The sequence below is a fragment of the Cetorhinus maximus genome, chromosome 9 (genome assembly GCF_964194155.1).
Source record: "Cetorhinus maximus chromosome 9, sCetMax3.hap1.1, whole genome shotgun sequence".
NCBI lineage: Eukaryota > Metazoa > Chordata > Chondrichthyes > Lamniformes > Cetorhinidae > Cetorhinus > Cetorhinus maximus.
Genome location: NC_135887.1, coordinates 66509258 through 66532861, shown reverse-complemented (window position 1 = coordinate 66532861; position 23604 = coordinate 66509258). Strand labels below are relative to the sequence as shown.

The 23604-nt window shown below is 43.9% G+C and overlaps 1 protein-coding gene across 1 annotated transcript in view; it reads right to left on the bottom strand.

Moving 5' to 3' along the window:
- chid1 (chitinase domain containing 1) overlaps nt 1-23604 on the bottom strand; it is a 116109-nt gene that overhangs the window by 76855 nt on the left and 15650 nt on the right. Inside the window, 1 exon segment of the mRNA XM_078549597.1 lies at nt 22722-22783. Coding sequence (XP_078405723.1) covers nt 22722-22783 — 62 coding nt within the window.

Sequence of the window (23604 nt, the reverse complement as noted above, 5' to 3'; positions counted from 1 at the left end):
AGGACATGACCAACACTACATCCTCAACCACTTACTGCTTACCTCACCACACAGACCATCAACAACCGTTACTCATGCTGTCAAGTTAAAAGGAGAAAGCCACTGTGGGATGTATAGGATTTACACAGTTCAATCAAGTGTGACAGGTTTACAAGGAGACATGAATTCAAATCCTGCCAGGGCAGCTGGGAATTTAAATAAAGTTAATTAAATAAATCTGGAATAAAAACCAGCATTCAGTAATGGTAACTATGATGCTTGTAAAAACCCAGCTTTCTCGCTAATGTCCTTTAGGGGAGGAAATCTGCTATTCTTGCCCAGTCTAGCTAATGAATGATTCAAGGCCCAAGGCAATGTGGTTGACTCTTAACTGCCCTCTGAAATGGTCTAGCAAATCACACACAGTTGAATTAAATGGCCATCACAAAGGCCAGGGCTTTTCGTGCCCAATCGAGGCAGGCGTGTTCGGTGATGTGATCGGAAAATCTCGCGAGATGGCCCCAGTCGCGTTTCCCAGCGACGTAAATCCAGGATGTGATTGTCCCCCTCCTGCCGACGAATGTTGGGAACTTAATTTTCATAAATTTGCTTCTCATTATTGTGGCCACACACCAAAATCATCCCCCAGGGTCAAATATAAATCGCACGTTGGCATGACTTCAGAATGGCGTGGTTTACAACTGCTTTTAAAAGGTGTGCACCTGGTAACCCGAACTTTGGGGGGAACTCTTGAGGTGAGTGCACACAACCTTGTGCAGTGCTAGCAAGAATTCTCCCATGGGAATTCAAGGAAGCGGCGTCGCAAATTCAAGGGGTGGGGTGGGGTGGGGGTGGGGATGGGGGTGGTCACAGACCAGCCTCCTAAGTGGCTTCTTCCCAGCTGGGTGGGGGGGGCGTGGGGACACAGACTGAAGGAAGTACACAAGCACATGCCCGGCGGAAGCAGCAAGTAGCTGATTGTATATTCGAGGTGTCCTGGATTTTTCCCTTTGTAGGTGCCTACTGAGGGTCACATAAAATTTAACTCTGTTATATTAATCTTGCATTTCAAGATTGAACATTTTTCCTGAATGAGACCATTTTAAGAAGAATAAAACCAGACAGACCACTTGACATTGACCAAGACACCAGGAAAGATAAGGCGCAAATGCTCAGCTGACCGTACAAAGTTCTCCGAACATATGGGGGCTTGTGCCAAAATTGGAAGAGCTGTCCCACAGACTAGTCAAGCAACAGCTTTATGACACAGCATAGATGTCAGCACAATGGTCACAGTCAGGAGGGAGTGGCCCTAGGCACCCTCAACATTGACTCTGGACCCCATGAAGTCTCATGGCATCACGTCAAACATTGCAAGGAAACCTCCTGCTGATTACCACCTACCACCCCCACCCTTCAGCTGATGAATCAGTGCTCCTCCATTTTAAACACCACTTGGGTGACGCACTGACAGTAGCAAGGGCACAGAATGTACTCTGGTTGAGTGACTTCAATGCCCATCACCTAGAGTGTCTTGGTAGCACCACAACTGCCTGAGCTGGCCAGTCCTGAAGGGCTTATCTGCCAGACTAGGCCTGCAGCATATGGTGGGAGAGTCAAGAGGGAAAAACCCACTTGACACAGATGCATCTGTTCCTGACAGTATTGATATGAGAGACCACCACAGCCCTTGTGGAGACAAAGTTCCATCTCTACACAGAGGACATCCTCCACTGTGTTGTGTCACACTCTCTTTGGCAGTCTTCCATCTTGTGAGATGATTTACGCTGTGGTGGTTAACTCTATGTTAAACATCGTCTGGTGTGTCTCAGGAGCCCCACCCTGACATGGCTGTCTCTGCTGCAGAGGAAGACACCCTGACATGGCTGTCTCTGCTGCAGAGGAAGACAGTGAGCTGAGAAGCTGCATGATTCACTGGCCTCTGTTTTCTCTGGGCCCCCTCCCAGCCAGCTGAGCTTTTCATTTCTCCTCCTCTCATCCAAAGCCCTTACAAATAGTCAGCCTCCAGGTGGTCACGGCCATCAGCGACTGTCTCCCAGTCGTCTGCACCAATGTCAGACCACTTCATATCTCGCTTGCACTTGTAGCGGAGAGACATACATCCTGCAGTATTTCCAGTTCTTGCACCATGCCAAGCACTATAGGCCATCACCATTAGCAGAATTGCATTCAACCACAATCTAACCTCATAATCCAGCATATTCCCACTCTACCATTACCATCAAGCCAGAGGACAAACCACAGTTCAATGAGTAGCGCAGGAGAGCATGCCATGAGCAGCACCAGGCATACTTAAAAATGAGATGTCAACCTGGAAAAACCACAACACAGGACTAATAACTAAGCAAATAATTAGCACGAGTCCACAAGATAAACAGGAGATGCAACATGCTACAAATACAGCTAAATAATGCCATAGCATACGGATCAGATCTAAGCTCTGTAGTCCTGCCATATCCAGTCATGAATGATGGCGGACAATTAAACAACTAATCAGAGGCGGCAGCTTCATGAACTACTCCACCCTTAATGATAGGAGAAACCTGCACACGAGTGCAAAAGACAAGACTGAAGCATTTGGAACCATCTTCGGCCAGAAGTGTTGAGCAGATGATCCATCTTGGCCTCTTCCTTAGGTCCCAGCATCACATCTTTTGCCAATCCGATTCACTCCACGTGATATCAAGAAACAGCTGAAGGCACTGAACACTGCAGAGGCTATGGGCCATAACATTACAGCAATCGTACTGAAACTTGTGCTCCAGAACTAGACGCATCATTAGACAAGTTGTTCCAGTACAGCTACAAAGCTGGCATCTACCCAGCTATGTGGAAAACTGCCCACGTATGTCCTGTCCACAAAAGCAGGACAAATCAAACCCGGCCAATTACTGTCCTGTCAGCAAAATGATCCAAGGTGTCGTTGACACCTAGCAAGCAGCACTTACTCAGCAATAACCTGCTTAGAGATGTACAGTTTGGGTTCCATCAGGACCACATGCTCCAGACCTCATTACAGCCTTAGTCAAAACATGGCCAAAAAAACCAAATTCCATAGAGGTGAGAGTGATTGCCCTGATATCAACGCAGCATTTGACTGAGTGTGGCATCAAGAAATCCTAGTAAAATTGAAGTCAATGGAAATCGGGTGAAAACTCTCCACTGGTTGGAGTCATACCTAGCACAAAGAAAGATGGTTATCGTTGTTGGAGGTCAATCATCTCGGCTCCAGGACATCACTGCAGGAATTCCTCAGGCCTAGGCCAAATCATCTTCAGCTGCTTCATCAATAACCTTCCCTTCATCAACAAGTCAAAAGCGGGGATGTTCGCTGATTGCACAGTATTCATTTGCAAGGCAAGGACATCATTCAGCTGATGCTGATCACCTGAGCTGATAAGTGGAAACTAACATCCACTTCACATAACTGTCAGACAGTTGCAATCACGCCAAAAAAAAAGTTACTACCTCCCCTTGACATTCAATGGCATTACCATCGCTGATTCTCCCATCCTCAACATCCTGGGGGTTACCATTGACCAGAAACTGAACTCAAGTAGCTATATAAATACTGTGGCTACAAAAGCACGACACTCAAGAAGCTCGAGACCCCAGGAAAAATCAGCACCCCATCCATCACATTAAACATTCACTCCCTCCACAGTAGCAGCAGTGTGTACCACCTATAAGATGCACTGCAGAAACTCACCAAGACTCCTTCAACAGCACTTTCCAAACCCACAACCTTTGACAATGGCAAGGGCAACAGATAGATGGGAACACCAGCACCTGGAAGTTCCCCTCCAAGCCACTCACCATCCTGACCTGGAAATATATCGCCGTTCCTTCACTGTCGCTGGGTCAAAATCCTGGAACTCCCTTCCTAACAGCACTGTGGGTGTACCTACACCACATGGACTGCAGCGGTTCAAGAAAACAGCTCACCACCACCTTCTCAAGAGCAATTAGGGATGGGCAATAAATACTGGCCTAGCCAGTGATGCTCACATCCTGTGAACAAACAAAATAAATAATGGTTATATTAGCAAACAGATCAATCGCTGAGTCAACTCAGCTCTGAATCACAAGATCATGGAATCAAACCCCACTGCTAGTTGGCGAGCTCAGATTCTAGGTTGACACTCCAGAGCAGTAACTGAAGGACGATTGCATTGTTAAGCTGAGCCATCTTTTAGATGATAAGCTCTCCTAGCTGTATGTAAAAGATCCCATTGCACTCTTTGAAGAGTATGCAAGCTCTTGGCCAAGGAAGGTGGATAGATAATGTAGCCAAACAGGTAGAGTATCAACTTGTAAATCCTTCTGACACATGCCAACAGCAGGTGGTTAAGAGTGCGACAGATTCCTGGGCATGTGATGGGAAGAATGTTGGAGGCTCTACCATCACTCTCCACAGCTCCAGGCTGTAGCATGCATGTACAAGTGCATGTTGTTACAGCAACTTGGCCAGTTGGCTGGGCAGCTGGTGTGGATCAGATTGGTGCCAACAGCACGGAGTTCAATTCCTGCTCCGGCTGGGGTGGATTTGGGACTGTCTCCTTGCCCTACCCACAGTGGGGGTCATGGCACTGTGGGTCAGACCCATCTTCGGGCAGAGAACTGAAGAAGTAGTGCTAATGGCCAACGTTAACCCCTGAACCAACATTACTAGAACAGATTTGCTGGTCATTATCACATTGCTGTTTATGGCATCTGTGTGCAAATTGGTTGCCACGTTTCCTGCAGAACAATAGTGGCTGCAATTCACAGACAGTCCTTTAGCTATGCGACATTCCAAGGATATGATGATCTGATTTATAAATACAAGTTATTTCTTTACTAATCCCATAATGGGTTTACATGACAAAGTACATGGAGCCAATACAATGGACAGTCTCAGTTCACAACTGTTCTAACTGTTCAGCAGCTAGTACAGCCTACACTACTTTTCCACAGGCTCCAGCAGCCTTTCAGTGACCCATCCTTCATACAGGAGCTCAGACACTAAATAGAAAAGGTTATTCCGCTGTGATAGGCATCACCACCCAGTCCAAATCACCCCTTACCTGAAATCGACAGTTCAGCAGGGCTCAACAGATAACAATCAGATACAGGAGAGCTGGATGCCCTGGTTCAACCTCAGGCAGTGGCCAGGGGGACGGAGGGAGTTAGTGGTGAGGAAACAGGTGTGTTTTCAGAGAGGTTTGGGGAGAGGTGGAGGAGGGGCAATGATGATGGAATAGCTAAAAAACATGAGGCCAAAGGCAAGCCTGTATTCAGAGAGGCATTTTGAAAACAGAGAGGGGTCGAAGGGAGTGGTGCAGAGGTAGAGATAGACGTCATCATGGTACATATGACAGTAGACCCCATGTCTCTATCTACAACATCCAGTCAAATTCCAGAAGTTTCCAGCAGTCTGAAACAAGCAACGCCATAGAAGGGCCATCCACACACTGAACCAGAGAACATGAAACAAAGGAGTCTGAAGCATGATTTAATATCAAGAAAAAGCAGTTGTCCGAGTATTGAGCATGGATCGCACGAGCATAAGACATAGGAACAGAAATAAGCCATTTGGCCCCACGAGCCTGCTCCGCCATTCGATAAGATCACGGCTGATTTGTTTGTGTTACTAATTCCACATTCCTTTCTACCCCCGATAACCTTTGATTCCCTTGCCTAACAAGAATCTATCTACCCCACCTTAAAAATATTCAATATCTCCGCCTCCAGCACCTTCTGAGGCAGAGTTCCCAAGTCGCACAACCCTCAGAAAAGATTCTCATCTCTGTCCTAAAAGTATAGCCCCTAATTTTAAAACAGTGCCCCCCAGTTCTGGACTCACCCACAAGAGGAAACATCCTTTCCATGTCCACCTTGTCAATACCGTTCAGGATCTTGTATACTTCAATCAAGTCACCCCTCACTCTTCTAAACTCCAGTGGAAACAAGCCCAGTCTGTCCAACCTTTCAGGTATCGATCTAGTAAACCTCCTCTGGACCACCTCCAATGTATTTACATCCTTCCTCAAATAAGGAGACCAAAACTGCACACAGCATTTGAGGTGCGGTCTCACCAATGCCCTGTAAAACTGAAGTATAACATCCTTATTTTTATCGTCAATTCCTCTCGTAATAAAGGATAGCATTCCATTAGCCTTCTTAATTGCTTGCTGTACCTGCATACGAACTTTGTGACTCATGCACTAGAAAACCTAGATCCTTCTGCACCTTGGAATTCTGCAGCTGTTCTCCATTAAATTAATAATCTGGTTTTTCATTCTTCCTACCAAATTGAACAGCTTCACATTTGCCTACATTATACCCCATCTGCCAGATTTTTGCCCACTCACTCAACCTAGTTATATCCACCTGCAACCTCCTTATGTCCTCTTCACAACATACTTTCCCATCTATCTTTGTGCCATCCGCAAATTTAGCTACCAGTTGGAATAGTGAAGAAAGTAAAGGCTACAGCAGACTCAACCCTGAGCTAGCAGCGAGGTGCTCCAAGATTCTCTACATCTGTCTAAAAGAGCATGGGTTCCTTCACTTTCTCACACCATCAGTGATCAAGATCTCCATTAGTTCTTTAGGAAATTGAAGAGATTCCACCATTAAGAGCTCTCAGCATAGGCTGCAGTGTGCAGCAGATCCAATACAGTGAATGGAACAGGTTGCTGAGTCTAACACGAACCGTGTCTCTTAGTGTCATCACCTAGACTGCAGCCTGTGAAAGGGCCTCATAATTCATCATAGTGACCTGCAATTTTCACCATACCCTATTCTTTTGGCCATCGCTGTATAATAAAACCACCCTCGGTGCAACAAAGAGTTATGGCAGCACTGATAGCTTTAGCTTTGCACAGAGTGCCGTCTGACATTCCTAATGCCAGGCCATGTTCCCCACAGGATTTACACACATTCAGAAACTAACTCAACTTGATATTTTTCATCTCAAAACACAAATATCAGCAATAAACTCTGTTCAACAGCCCCTATATTTGACTATTTCCTCTAAGAGATCTAATAAGCTGTGCTGCATCTGGGAACAGCTGTAGGAAGGAATGCATTCTGGGACAGGTACAGCCCCCAGCTCTAGATACAGGCAGGGATAGACAGGGCTGGGGTTCTGAACACATCTGGAGTAGTGCTTTTTGTCCATCCAAATGGAAAATGCCAACTGGGACTCCTGGTGTAACTTTCGAAAGACCAGGTCAGATATCCAAAGTAAGCCAGTGCCTTCACTGCAGAAAAAGTGTATACAACAAAATAAATCAGTGGGATTATGTCAACAAATGCCAAAATCTGATGTCCTCATAGATCCTCTCAGACCTAATAAAAAGCCAATAGGTCAGCTGAAAAATCCTTTGCATTTTCCACATGTGGTAACTGGATGTATAGTAACTCCCTCCTGCCAATCATGGGTCATATGATGTACCGTGGGAGCTCTGATCAATGAGCTCTTAGAATGGGCAATCCGCGGGGCGGGGTTTTTTCTGATGAGATCTGGTCAAGTGTGCAAACACTGAAAACGTCTCGGTAATAAAGTTTAACTGTTCCTTGACAAAACCAGTCTGCTCCATCGAGTCATCACATTTGATGGAGAGGGTAAAATCGACTTTGACTGTGCACCTTGTCCTGATACTGTGAGTAACTCGAATTTCAAAATCTCCTCACCAGTTATTCCGCTATTTGGAAGAATCAATCTATATGATGCTAATATTGAAGACTAGAGCCAGTATGTTGAGCACCTCGGATTTTACTTTGTAGCAAGTGAAATAACCGCCGAAGAAAAGCAGAAAGCGATCCTCTTAAGTGTATGTGGCAGTAAAACATACAACCTGATTCGCACCCTGACTGCCCTGAGCATGCCCGATTCCAAATCATACAGTGAATTAGTGAACCTAGTGAAAAAAATGCTTCCAGCTGAAGCCATCATGATAATGCAGCGTTTTAAATTCAATTCAAGAGTTCCAGTCCCGGGAGAGTCCATCACAACCTATGTAGCGAACCTCAAGTAGTTAACAGAATACTGCAACATCAGAGACATTTTAAACGATATGCAATAATCACCAACTGGTAACTCTCAAGGATGGCGCCACTTGCCTGCCGAGGAAATCTCCCTTGCCATGGAAACTGCTGCAAGAGACTCGCAGGCTTTACAACATTTGGATAACGGCACCGTACCTCATGTTGGGCAGGAACCTGCTGCCGAGGGGGTGTGACAGCCAGGCCTGCAGAATTAAAGTGAATTCAATGGCCACTGTGAGAAACATTAAGAAGCCTAACAGAAACGCTACATCATCAGTTTCAAGACAAAATTGCTATAGATGTGGAGGTGACAACAGAGCAGATTCTTGTAAATTCAGAGGCAGAATGCCATTACTAACATAAGGAGGGTCACTTGGTTAGGCAATGCCAGACAAAGTTGAAGCAGTCTGAAAAACAGCAAACAAACATGATAGAAGTAACAGGTACAGCAAAGGCTGAAGCTGCTGCTCCTGGCCTTTATTCCTAATATGACTGCTGTGAAGACAGCCTATTACAGTGACAGTACAAGTGAATGAGAAGCCACTGATGATGGAAGTGGATACTGGTGCCTCAACTACAGTGGTAGGAGAGCACACTTTTAGGTACCTTAGTGAAGGGAGACAGCCAATAAACTTAGAGCAGACAACAGCTAAATTAAAAACTTACGAGGGAGAATCTATTCTGAGTAAAAGGCATCGCCACTGTCCCTGTCTCTTACAAGCGACAGACAGCCCAACTGCCTGTAATAATAGTGAAAGGAGAGGGTCCCAGTCTTTTAGGTCGGGGTTGGCTACAGGAGATCAAATTCGACTGGTCTGAGATATTTCACCTCAAATTAGATGGAATCCCAGAACTTCTAAGGAAGTATAACATGGTTTTTCGGGATGAATTAGAGAAGTTAAAAGGCGTGCACACAAGATACATATTAATCCTCAGGCGACACCACATTTCTTTAAGTCCAGGCCTGTGCCTTATACAATGAAAGGAAAGGTGGATGCAGAGCTGTGCAGGTTAGAAAAGCTGGGCATCATCCAACCTGTCCAATTCTCAGAATGGGCAGCACCCATAGTTCCAGTGGTTAGGCCTGACCAAACCATACGCATTTGTAGGGACTATAAATTGACTATAAATGAGGCAGTAAAACCAGATAAGTAGCCCATTCCAAGGATAGACGACTTATATGCCAAGCTGACTGGAGGCAAGTCCTATATAAAGTTGGATACGAGCCGCACCTACCAACAATTAGAACTGGATAGCACATGGAGAGAATACGTGACTATTAACACACACAGGGGTCTTTATCAGTACACTTACCTACGCTTTGGAGTCTCATCAGCATGTTCTATTTTCCAGAGAACAATGGAGAATCTGCTGCAAGGACTTCCACAGGTGATTGTATATTTGGGTGATGTTCTCATTACTGGGTGAACCAAAGCTGAACATTTAGCCAATCTGAAGGAGGTGCTAAGAAAGTTCATGGAAGCCAGTGTATGGCTAAGGAGGGAATAATGCACATTTCAAACATAAGAAGTGTCTTATTTAGGTTACAGAGTGGATGCCAGCAATTTGCATCCTGTGGAAGATAAAGTTCGGGCAATGAAAGATGCATCATCATCATCTAATGTAACAGAGCTCAAGTATTTCCTAGGTGCGATCAACTACTATAGCCGCTTCCTACTTAACCTATCAACTCTTTTGGCACCATTACACTCGCTGCTAAAAAAGAACCACCGTTGGTCATGGGGTTCACCACAGGAAGAAATCTTGGTGACAGCAAAGAAAATGCTACACTTGTCATGTTTATTGGTACACTACGACCCATCGAAAGAGTTGGTATTAATATGTGACGCTTCTCCTCATGGTGTAGGAGCTGTGTTATCACATAACATGGAAAATGGATCAGAAAGATCCATTGGCTATGTCTTGAGAACTCTTTCCCAAGCCGAAAAGGGCTATTCTCAGTTAGAAAAAGAACGATTATCAGTAGCATTCGGTGTAAAAATTTTCACCAGTACCTATATGGGCGACATTTTGCCATTGGGTCAGACCATAAACCATTAATGGGATTATTCAGCGAGGACAAGGCCATTCCGCCAATTGCATCAGCAAGAATACAAGGCTTGGCTCTGACATTATCTGCATATGCGTATGCTTTTATGTGCTGTCCTGGCTTACACATTACAAATGTGGACACACTCAGTCGTCTCCCATTACCAGATAGCATTGTAAATACTCCCGTTCCACAAGAATTAGCGCTATTACTGAATTTCTTAGGTTCTTCGCCTTGTGTGCAAAACAAATTAGAAATTGGAGTGAGAGAGATCCAATTTTGTCGCAAGTCAGAGAGTTTGTTTTGCAAGGATGATGGCCAAACTCACCTGAATCTTAAGAATTGAGATAATTCTATGTCAGAAACACGGAATTAAGCTGTCAAGGTAGAATTGTGCTGTAGGGTTCAAGATTTGTCGTCCCACCAAAAGGTAGAGAGCCACTCTTGACAGAACTCCACAGTGCACATCCAGGCATATTGAAGATGAAAATGTTTGTGCGAAGCTATGTCTGGTGACCAGGCATTGACAGTGACATTGAAAGCATGGTCAAGCACTGTCTTCATTGTCAGCTACAACAGAAGTTGCCTGTTTCAGCTCCACTGTATCCATGGGAGTGGCCTCGTTGACCCACATTTCAGGAATTTGTGGACCGCTGTCACAGAAAGGATTTGGATAAACAATGACTTGTAACATGTTTTTTTTTACAAAATACAATGTTAGGAGTTGGGGGGGAAAAAAGTCATCAAAATCACAAGCTGTTGAAATGCCAAACAGAAGTTTCCCAGCAAATAAACACTGGATCATTCATTAGTTCCTTTTGGCAGTCAGAAAATATCTCTTGCGAACTCTGTAGGAGACCCAGGGGAATGTGGCGGGTTGGATCCAAATTGGCTCAGAGACAAGGAACAAAGGATAATGATTGACGGATATTTTAGCAAATGGAAAGTGGATTCCAGTGGCGTTCCACAGAGCTCAGTGTTGGGTCCCCTGCTGTTTCTGGTATCTGTTAATGATTTTCAATTAAATGTGGGAGACATGATTGGGAAATTTGTAGATGACACAAAAATTGAAGAGGATAGCTGTGTCTCCAGAATGATATCAACGGTTTGTGTGGCAAATTGAATATAATCTGGAGAAGTGTGAGGTGATGCATTTTGGGAGGGCAAACAAAACAAGGGAATACACAATAAACGGGAGGATATTGAGAGGGGTAGAGGAAGTGAGAGACCTTGGAGTGCATGCCCACAGGTCCATGAAAGTGGCAGGAGAGGTAGACAAGGTGATAAAAGAAAGTATATGGAATGCTTTCCTTTATTGGGCGAGATATTGAATACAAAAACAGGGATGTAATGCTGGAACTGTATAAAACACTGGTTAGGCCACAGCTGGAATTTTGCATACAGTTCTGGTCACCACATTATAGGAAGGACATAATTGCTCTGGAGTGAGTACAGGAGAGATATACAAGAATGTTGCCAGGACTGAAAAGTTGCAGTTATGAGGAAATATTAGGGAGGCTGAGGTTGTTTTCCTCAGAAGTTGAGGCTGAGGGGTGACCTAATTGATGTGTACAAAATTATGAGAGGCTGAGATAGAGTAAACAGGGAAGACCTGTTTCCCCTAGCGGAGAGGTCAATTACCAAGTGGCACAGATTTAAAGTGTTAGGTAGAAGGATCAGAGGGGATATTAGGAAAAACGTTTCCACCCAGAGGGTGCTCGGTGTCTGGAATTCGCTGCCCAGATTGGTGGTTGAGACAGGAGCCCTTAACTCATTTAAAAAGGTGCCTGGATCTACACCTGAAGTGCTGTAAGGTTACGGAATGGGTGCTGGAAGGTAGAATTAGAATAAGCAGCTAGGTTTTTTTCCAGCCGGTGCAGACACGATGGGCTGAATGGTCTCTTCCTGTGCCATAAACTTCCTATGGTTTTGTACACATATCGATTATGTGGGACCATTCTTAGGTACCATATTCTTGCTAACTGTAGATGTACATTCAAAATGGATGGATGTGTACAAAGTCAAATTGCCAACGTCAAATACAACTATCGAGAAGATACGTCACAGTTTTAGCATACATGGCCTATCTGAAATTGTCATTTCTGATAAGCTTTTACCAGCATCAAGTTGCAGAAATTTATGGATTCGAATGGAATCTAACATATTAAAACAGCCCTTTGGCATCCTTCATTGAATGGCCTAGCCGAGAGAGTTGTACAAACTTTTAAGTCTGGCGCGAAAAAGTTATCTGAAGGCACGCTGGAATCTTGACTTTCCCGGTTTCTCTTCAGTTATCGTACAATACCACATTCGACTACGGGTTCAATACCGTCAGAGTTATTAATGAAACGCTGTCTGCTTACATGTTTACACTTGGTGTTTCCGAATTTAGAGGGGAAGGTAGCGCAGAACCAGAGCAATCAGAAATGTAACCATGACATACACAGTAAAGCTCACACATTCAGTGTAGGTGACGCGGTTTCTGTTCAAAATTTCAGCAGTGGACCCTGCTGGGCTCCGGGAGCCATTGTTTCAGAGGCTGGCCCATTATCTTTCCAAGTACAAGTGGGAGATAGAATCATCCCTAATCACATAGGTCACATCCGTGCTGGACAGACATTCCAACAATTATCTGATCAACCTGTGATTAACATTGAACCGATTTCTGAGGTGTGTGATCGACCTAGAACAGGCATTCTAGATATTTCAGAGGAGTTGCCAAATCCTGAACTGCCCAGTTCCGATGATGTGTCTCATGGTGCAGCTCCAGATCCTGTCGATCCTGTTCAGGAGCCTCCAGTGGCACTCTAGGCATATAAAAGGAGCACCTCAGAGACTTAATTTATAATCACCTGAAATTGTACGTATGTTTGTTGAATTGTTTAAATGTTTTTTCTGTATAGAGTAATTGTAAAAAACTAAAGGGGAGGAAATGTGTAACTGGATGTACAGTCAGTCCCTCCTGTCAATCACAGGTCATGTACTGTGGCAGCTCCGACCAGTGAGCTCTTAGCGTGGGCAATCCGCAGGGCAGGGAAGTGTCTCTGCAATAAACTTTAACTGTTTCTTGATTAAACCAGTCTGCTCCATAGAGTCATCACACCACAATTGGTAGTATAGCCTTTCATGTTATGACACAACAGGGTGACTGTTTTAGATATTTATTGTATGACCAAGGGCCCAATTCTGGGAGAAAGTTGGCCCATTTAAAACACAAGTAATGTATACAAAGGTCAATTGATTGAGAGGAAAGTGCCTGATAATAGAATTATTTTAAAAAGAGAAACCCAACCATCTTTTTCCACAGTGATTTAATTAGAGTCTAGTTAAATCATTCACAGACTGCAGCAAGTGAACATACTGGACAGAGTGGCCTATTGATGCAGCCTCCACAGCAGACACAATCAATAGGCACAGAATGCTCCAGCTCCTGTGCAAATGGCTGACCTATTATGAAAGACTGTTTTTAAAAGTACTACAAAAGATTCAGGAGTTTATAAACTTTTAACAACAGGCAGTTAAAATAAAGAAGAGGCTCAAAGAACAGTGCCCACAGGGAAAGAGAATATCAATAGCTGCTGGGAAATAAAGCAACAAGACCTTGAGCAGACTCAAGGACATCCTAATCCTAAACAACGCACTTCATTATAATGGCACAACTCAAATACAGAACACGTACACATACCTAGCTACTCTCAATAATTACACTGATCTCTAACCACACACCAGTGCAGACATGAAGTAAGAGCTTGGCAGATAGATAGATGACATATACAATGCATCAAGCTGCAATATTTACATGCTACATCTCATCTTAACCCAACCAGTCTCCACAATGATGTATTTGAGTCATTCAGTGCTCTATGTGGACTGGATGAGAGGTTTCAGTATTAGGATTTCCTAATATAATATAAAAACAAAAAATGCTGCAAAAACTCAGCAGGCCTGACAGCATCTGTGGAAAGAGAAAGAGAGTCAACGCTTATAGAAGGCTGTTGCGAGCTGATCTACCTCTGTTAATTTAAGTTGTGCTTATATGCTACACACCACTGAATCGAGTGCTTAAACATACTGCTTTAATACCAAAATTAACAAACACACAGCATCCATTCCATCATGGGGATGAGCGTAGAGGCTGAGAGAGTTATCATTTGGTAATTATAAACATGAACTATTTAATCAAGATTGGCACTTCTCAAAAGTAGGGAAAGATAAACGAATACAAATTCTCAACTTGTTTCAGCAGCTTACAGGGTCACAGTTCTTTTCTGCCAATCATTGCAGCAGGTCAGAAAACAACTTGCCTCTATATGTAATAAAAACATTCCAAGGAACGTCAAACACAATGTGACACTAAGCCACATGAGGAGATATTAAGATAGGAGAATAAATGTTTGGACAAAGAGATAGGTTTTAAGAGAGGTGAAGACGTAGAGTGGTGATGTGGCTCTTATAAGCAAATCAAACCTTGGTCTGTCTCCTTACTCTTCTGGCACCTCTACTCCGTTGAGCATCCCAGCTTTCCACTCCTCTCACCTCATTTAAAATTCTGGTCCTCTCCCAATCACCTGAATTACTACGCCAATTTTCCACTAAGATATTTTCACTGCTTTCCTCCCTCGGTCTTCAGCTTCTCATCCTAGGTGACTTTAACCACCATCTCAATATATCATGTTCTCTCTTCAGAGTTCCTCTTTTTTTATTCCTTCATGGGATGTGGGCTTTGCTAGCTAGGCCAGCATTTATTGCCTATCCCTAGTTGCCTTTGAGAAGGTAGGGGTGAGCTGCCTTCTTGAACCACTGTAGTCCATGTGGTATAGTTACATCCACAGTGCTGTTAGGGAAGGAGTTCCAAGATTTTGACCCAGCGACTATGAAGGAACAGTGATATATTTCCAAGGCAGGATGGTGAGTGGCTTGGAGGGGAACTTCCAGGTGGTGATGTTCCCATATATCTGCTGCCCTTGTCCTTCTAGATGGTAGTGGTCGTGGGTTTCGAAGGTGCTGTCTAAGGAGCCTTGGTGCATTCCTACAGTGCATCTTGCAGATGGTACACACTGCTGCTACTGTGTCTGTGGCGGAGGGAGTGGATGTTTGTGGATGGGTGCCAATCAAGCGGGCTGCTTTGTCTTGGATGATGTCAAGCTTCTTGAGTGTTGTGGGGGCTGCACTCATCCAGGCAAGTGGAGAGTATTCCATCACACTCCTGACTTGTGCCTTGTGGATAGTGGACAGGCTTTGGGGAGTCAGGGGGTGAGTTACTCGCCACAGGATTCCTAGCATCTGACCTGCTCTTGTAGCCAGTGTTTATATGGCTAGTCCAGTTCAGTTTCTGGTCAATGGTAACCCCCAGGATGCTGGTAGTGGGGGATTCAGTGATGTTAATACCATTGAATGTTAAGGGCAGATGGTCGTTTCCTGGCACTTGTGTGACACAAGTGTTACTTGCCAATCATTAATCCAAGTCTGAATATTTTCCAGTCTTGTTTCATGCATGCACGGACTGCTTCAGTATCCGAGTGTTTCATATCATTTGTGACAACTGTGTAATCGCCAGTTAACATCCCCACTTCTGCTCTTAGGAGATGAAGGGAAAGTCATTGATGAAGCAACTGAAGGCGGCTGGGCCTAGGGCACTACCGTAAGGAACTCCTGACAGTGATGTCCTGAGACTGAGATGAGTGGCTTCCAACAACCACAATCTTACTTTGGGCTGGGTATGGGAGAGACATCCCCTGCCCTCTTATTCTCCCTTCATCTCACCATCTATGTAAAATTCCAAACCATATTCATGGCTACCCCATTAACTTGTCATCTCACGTGGCTTTGCTACTTCCATAGTATCAATCACAGCTAAGGCCATCTCTGATCACTTCCTTGGATTGCTCTCCACCCACATCTCACTTCCTTCTTAATTCCTTTAGTATCCATCCCTGGGAAAAAACCCTCCCCCACTTCACTGCACACTCAAATTCCCAATATTCTACCCTCTGGGTCTTCATTCATCAAAACATTTCTGCCTAACCATTCTGCCCAACCTCACCCTGGCTTCCACCTTTGATATCCAAGTCACTATTAAAACAATTACCCTCTTACCCAGGATGTTCCCCCAGGACAGCCTTCATCTCCATCCCCTTAAGTCCAAGGGTCACACATTTGAAAGGATATGGCAGACAACTGGTTTAGCCATTCACCGCCACATCTGGCTGGTAAAGCACTAGCGGGCTCTTGTCTGCTTCCTTTGTCAGGTTCATCTTGGAATGTAAAGGTAAAAACCAGCTTCTTTTCTCTACTGCAAGCTCTCTTTTTAGATCCCTCTCCCCTGTCTTCCCCACTCTCACCTCCAACAACAAGTTTGAGGAGCTCTTGGACTTTTTTGGCACTAGGATTGAGACCATCCAATCATTTCCCTCCCTTTCCTGGGCCACTGAGCCAACCTTCCTCCAGGACTCTCCCCCTGCCCTGAACTTGCCTCTTTCTCCATGTCCTCTCCGATCTTCCCTCACATCCTCTCGGAGCTCATCGTGCCCACAAGATCCACATTTTGCTCTCAACCCCATTTCAATTGAACTGCTGAGCACCCAACTTCCCTCTCTTGGTCCCAATGTTAGAAGACATTGTTAATAAGTCTCTCTGTTCAGGTACCATCCTTCTCTCCTTCAGGTCTGCTGTCATCACCCCTATTCTCAATAAACCAACCCTTGGCCCTTCCTGCATTCTTGCAAACTACCGCCCCATTGTCAACCTCCCTTTCCTCTCCAAAGCCATTGAACATGTTGTCACCTCCCAAATTCCTGTCCATTTTCCTGGAATATCAGGTTTCAATGCTTCCAATCAGGTTCCACCCCTGCTACAGAACCAAAACAGTTCTTATCAAAGTCACTAAAGACCTCCAAAGTGACTGTGTCAAAGATAAACTTTCCCTCCTCATCCTTCTTGACCTATCTGCAGCTTTTAACAGTTGACCCCACCATCCTCCTCCAATAGCTTTTCACTGTCATCCAGCTAAGTAAGGTTGCACTCACCTGGTTCTATTCATATCTATCTAATCATATCCATTTGCTCCAGTCTATGGATGATTTAACTAATCCCTGTCACAAACTCCGTTGCCTCCTCACTGATTCCATCCCTCTCCCTGGCAACTGTCTGAACCATATTGCTTACAACCTCAGTGTCATACTTAACCCAGAAATGAGCTTTCAAACACATATCCATGCCGTTAATAAGACTGCCTATTTCCAGCTCTGCAACATCGCCTGATTCCGCCCGTCTCAGCTCTTCTGTGCTGTAACCCTCATCCATACTGTTGTTACTTTCAGACTTGACTATTCTAATGCACTCTTGACCAGCCTCCCACATTCTAACCTCTAGCTTATTTAAAACTTGCAGCAGCCTCCATTCACCTATCTCCTCTGTGCTCACTGACCTACACTGGCTCCCGGTTAAACAACGCCTCGATTTTAAAATTCTCAATCGTGTTTTCAAATCCCTCTTTATCTATGCATCTTCTTCAGCCCCACAAACCTCCAAATTACCTGCGTTCCTCTAATTCTGGCTCCTGAGCATCCTCGATTTTAGCTCCTCTTAACATTGCTGTCTGTACCTTCAGCTGCCTGGGTCCCAAGTTCTGTAATTCTCTCCCCAAATCTCCCAACCTCACTTTCCTCCTTTGAGACACTCCTTAAAACCTACCTTTCGGTCATCAGTCCTAATTCTTTATGTGGCTCAGTGTCAGATTTGGTCATATTTTGCTGCTGCGAAGAGTGTTGGGTAACACACTATCATAATGTTAAAGATGCTTTATAAATACCTGTTGTAGGGCTGAAGGGGGTTACAGAGATAGAGAGGAAACAGGCCATAGAGAGAATTCAATGAAAGGGTGAAAGTTTTAAAATCAAGGCATTGCTGGACTGAGAGCCTGTTTAGGTCAGAGTACAAGGCTGATGGGACACAGCTATATAATGCCAATCTCATCACATACACCAGGCTCAGTGCTAAGCTTCAGTGCCATTTCATCACCGATCAAGGGCAGAATCCTCTCCACTTACATTATTAAAAGATTAAAGCTGATCTAAATCAATTTAGACATTTTACTTTAAAAACACAGGCCATTATTTGAACCATTATGTGAAGGCAGCTGCTGATGTTTGCTATAACGGGGTCAGGTTAGGCTGGCCAAACACTCCAATCAAAGCTTTTCAACCAATTTCAATTTATGCACAGTGTGTAGAGAAAAGCTGACAGCAAACCACTGAAGGAGAAACTCATTTCCCTTTCAGGCCTGCAGGGCACCTCAGAAGATTGTAGTTCAAAAATATGCATTGAAAGCTGAAGCACTCGCTCCCCCTCAAGGACAGGAAGCTTTCTGCACTCTGAACGGTATGAAGAACAATTGTTACTGAACAAACTGATTTCTGAGGAGATGACAAAAGGAACAGGGAGCTGAAGAAACTCAGCTGTGTGCCCAGTCACAAATGCAACCAAAAAGTACAGCTTTTCCCTCAAAAACATCCTGAAGATGTATTAAAATCAATTTTGAAAAAATTTAGCTGTTGGCACCTGGATGGAGAAAGACAGGATTATAAATTGCAGCCCTAACAGTGAGAGAGCACAGAAACACTCCATCAGGTACTGTTATCAATAACAGCGAATGCAACAAATTACATCATACCCCAAATCTGCCTGGCTTCACATATTTTATACTGATAAAATGTGAGTCAACATATTTGCAGATATACTCAAAATGCCCAAAAACTGCAAAGCTAAGGATAGATAAGCTTGAAATGGACAGTCTGTTCAGGATTCTTTAGCTCCAGTTCTCTTAGGTTTTTGTGAATGTCATTAGCACATTGAGGTAAGGCATTTACTCATTTTTATTCAACTCCTTCTCCTCCTTCAAAACCCTCCTTAAAACTTGCCTCTCTAACCAAGCTTTTAGTCACCTGTCCTAATTCTTCCTAATATCAAAATAATGTGTCAGCAATGGCTCAGTGGTATGGCATTTGCCCCTTAAGTCATAAGTCATTCAGGAGAAACTGGACTCAAGAGAGATGAGAATGAGGAAGGGAGTTAGTACCTGAGGAAGAACACAAACGAAGGAGATGTTGATAGGGCAAGATAAAATAAAGTCAGAAGAGGGTTGTGTTGATCATAAATATTGTCATAGAACCATTTGGCCAAATGGTATCATTCTGTGCTGTGAATTCTACGTTAGATCGTGTGTTTACATCCCACCTCTACTGAGTAACAATGCGCGCCATGGCATGAGCCAGTCAGGCAATACGTACCAAACAGTGGCAGTCAGATAATAATCACCATACAACTACACAGTTAACACAGATTGTGCAGCAACACGCTAAGTAATCATGACTGACTTAATGGAATTCACAAGCAAATAAATAAATCTGTAATAAGAGGTTAGCATTAGCTGTTAGCTTTAGTAATGGTGATCACAATGCTATCAGGTTGCCATAGAAACCCATGAATAATGCCCTTTAGGATTGGAAACCTGCTGTGCTTACTCCATCTGGCCTTTACGTGACTCCAGAGCCACAGCAACGTGGTTCAGCCAAAACAAACCTCCGAAAGAGCCAGGGAAGCCACTCAGTTCCATCAACCTGCACAATGAAGTACAATAAGGATGAAACTAGACAGGCCACTCAGCTTCAACTGAATATCAGTTCAACACAAAGGCACACCGAGCCCAGCAAGGTCCTCCTCACTAATAACTGGGCACTAGTACGAAGGTTGGAAGCTCCGACTCACCGACATGTCTAGCAAGTAGTCTGATATCTTCATACTTATAGAAAGACACCCATCAAGCAATGTCCCTCCCAAACTCTCTCCCACTGCCAGAAGAGAACCACTAGGTGCAGGAGCGTAGTGGAATGCAGGTCAGGAGGGAGCAGCCCTGGGGGTCCTCAGCATGGACTCCAGACCCCATGAGGTCACATGCCATCAAGTCAAACATCCTGCTGTCACCTATTGCCCCATCAATTGATGAATCAGTGGGCCAGATCTTTGAGTACCAGGAGCAGCAATGCACTGAATTTAAGTTGCTGTAATTGCCCAGGAAGTTTAAATTTCCAATGGAAAGTCCCTGCAGATTTTCCACCACCTACAAGGCACAAGTCAGGAGTGTGTTGGAATACTTTCCACTTGCCTGGATGAGTGCAGCTCCCACAACACTCAAGACATTTGACATCATCCAGGACAAATCAGCCCATTTGATTGGCACCCCTACCACAAACATTCACTCCCCCCACCACCGATGCACAGTGACAGCAGTGTGTACCATCTACAAGATGCACTGCAGGAATTCACCAAGGCTGCTTAGACAGCAGCTCCCAAATCGGTGATCTTTACTATCTCAAAGGCCAAGAACAAGGCCATCTCCAAGCGATCCTCAATCACAGACCACTTCATTTGAAACAATATCACCATTCATTCAACATCATTGGGTGAAATCACAGAACTCCCTCCCTAACAGCACTGTGGGTGTACCTGCACTATACAGACTGCAGCGGTTCAAGGCAGCTCACCACCACCTTCTCAAGGGCAACCAGAGGTCAGCAATAAAAGTTGGTTTTCCCAGCAATGTCCACATCCTGTGAAAGAATAATTTAAAAAAACCAAACTGGACAAGTTTCAGACAGGGGTGTAAAATTTAAAGCAGCTTACTGAAGATTTGAAATGTTTCTCACACGGATCTCAGCTTTCATCTACACTCACTAAAGCACAGAAGCCATGGCACAGGCATTATTAAACTGCACCTTACTGGCAGCCACTGTTCCAGTTAAAATAATTCTAAATAGGGAGGATGAAAATTCATTGGCTGCACCATGACCCTGGGGTACCTACACAGTACAAAGTCACAGCCTGATCCCATCAGGGAAACACAAAGTCAGGAATTCACCATGATAATATTGGCCGTTTAATCACACCAGGCATGTGACATGGTGCCAAGGCTCCAATACAGGATGTTGCAGGCACTCCTGTAACCACCTGCACAGTTCCAGGTGAAAATCTGGTCTCCACCACATGACCTCCTCCTGCTCTAAATGTTTGTACCACTGAACAGACTCTGCAGCTGGGACACTACTCTGGCCCATGTCACAGCATTCCTTGGGACAGTGACAAGTCACCAGGAACTTCCGCTGGTGTTTGCAAATATAGGTTATAAGAAGCAGGAGCTAGTCTGAGTGGCCAACCAGTTCACCTGACAAGTTAAGCTTTGCAATAGCCCTGTCTCTTCAGAAATAACATCATCTTTCTGACCAGGGATGGGAGTAACACTCTCTAGCGAGGATTGCTGATTTGAAGTTATTCCAGTCCTACTCTGCTTCATAAGTAAACCAATATATTTAAAAGCCCCACAAGCCTGGCTCCCAATTTTAATTTCTACTCTAATCTGATTAATAACACCTTGCTCATATTCCGCAGTATAACCCATAAACAAATCATCGACTGGAAAACTTTCCTTTATAATACCAATAAAACATTGCAGCTAAAGTTTTATGCAGCGTTTCATTGATTACCACTCTATTCCTTTCACAGAGTCCATTACTGAAAGGACTTTAACTGCGCTTTTCATGACCACGATGTTCATGTTTTCACAGGTCTCTGAACTCGTCATTGATAATGGAGGGGAAATTTGCCAAGGAGAAACTAAACCAGTGTCCCAAGTCTGCTTCTTACCTATTTCACCATCATTTTTCCCATAATAACCCTTTTGCTTTTACTAAATATTTTTGTAAAAAGAATAAATCCGGTCACATGGTCTATAAAATGTAGAATGAAAATATTTCCATTTTTGTCCCATATTTTTAGATCCATCTTGCTATAGTCATGTAGCAATGGAAGAAGGCTTACAATCAGACATGGTGGCACCCTTCAACACTTCTTACAGATTTCACGCTTCTCACTAATCTTTTCTATTAGCCTCATATACTCTGACAATTTACACTTGCTTTCTGCCAGTTTTTAAGAACAGCTACTAGGATTGCAGTTTTCTGTTCAAAATTGGTTTTCTTAGCTTCCAACCTTCACCTTTAGGCAACAATTCCCTGCTACACATTCCAATCCAGAAAGCTGGTTGGTGAAGGGTAGAACTGGAGCCAATCTTTATGCATTTATATATTTATTTACAGAGTTACACATTACAAAGCACACATCTCTTAAAAGACTCATAATTTTAGTCTGTGTTTATTTTTAAGGGCACAAGTGCCCAGTTAATGCCCACTACCTACATACAAATAAACACAATTATTGTACAGTTAACACATTCCAAATAATCCTTTGAGTGAAGAAACTTATCTCAGTGCTATACGGCCGATCTCTTACTCGGAGACTGTAACCCCCATGTTTTAGATTCCTTAACTAGGGGCACTATCCTCTTAGCATCAATTCTGTCAAGCCCCTCCAGATGGACAAGCAGAACAACTGATCGATTGCTTTTCAAACTGCATGGGGCACTAGTCCAGTTGGTCACAAGCAACTGCATTCCTCCTCCCAAAAAACAGGCCTTCGCTGGAAAACCACAGAAGATAAGACAAGCCAGAGGACAGATAACCTCTCACCACTCTTCTGTCCCTTAAAACCAACAGTAATGGCTCATGATAAATTTAATTTCACTTACTTCCGTTTCTGGCCACCAAGCTGGCTCCACACCTCTATTACAAAGCCATCAAACTCCTCAGCCTGGGGGGGAAGAGATCACAAGTAAACAGTCAAATTTATACATAGGTACATAGGTAGATACAAATATAAAACTCTGTGGCTAATAGGACCTGTTCAAGGTGGACAAGTTGCACTTCAACAGAGCTGGGACAAATATCCCCACAGGAAGGTTAACCAGCACCATGCAGAAGGGTTTAAGCTAATTTGGCAGAGTGAACACCAGAGTAGGAGGGATCAGATTGGGAGCAAATGAAAAGCAGTCTAAGGTGGGTTTAAAGTGCATCTATATAAATGCACAGAGCTTGGCAAATATGAATACTGAGCTGAAGGCACAAGTCACCAGATGTTATAATGATTTAGCAGCAATAATAGAAACCTGGCTCACAGCAAAGGGGGATTGGGAACTTAATATTCCTGCCTAAATGTTATTCATGGAAAAATAGGGAAGGAGAAAAAGGAGAATGGAGTGGAAGTACCGATCAAAGTAACTATTATAGCACTGGAGAGGGCCGATGTAGTTAAGCAACCAAAGGCAGTGTCTAGTTAGAATCAAGGGACAGCAGAAGAGCTGTTATATCACCGTGTGTACACCACAGGCCACAAAACAAGGGGAAGGAAATAAAAGAATGTATTTGAAGGTAAATTACAGAAAATATAAGAGGAGGACTAGTGATAATATGTGACTTCAATTATCTGAAATTAGACCATGATAGTAACAGCTTACAGGTCAACTGGGGGAGGAATTCTTGAAAAGTACACAAGAGAACTTTCCTGATCAGTATGTTTCCAACCCAACATGAAGAAAGCAGTGCTGGACCTGGGTCTGGGGAATGGGGTAGGGC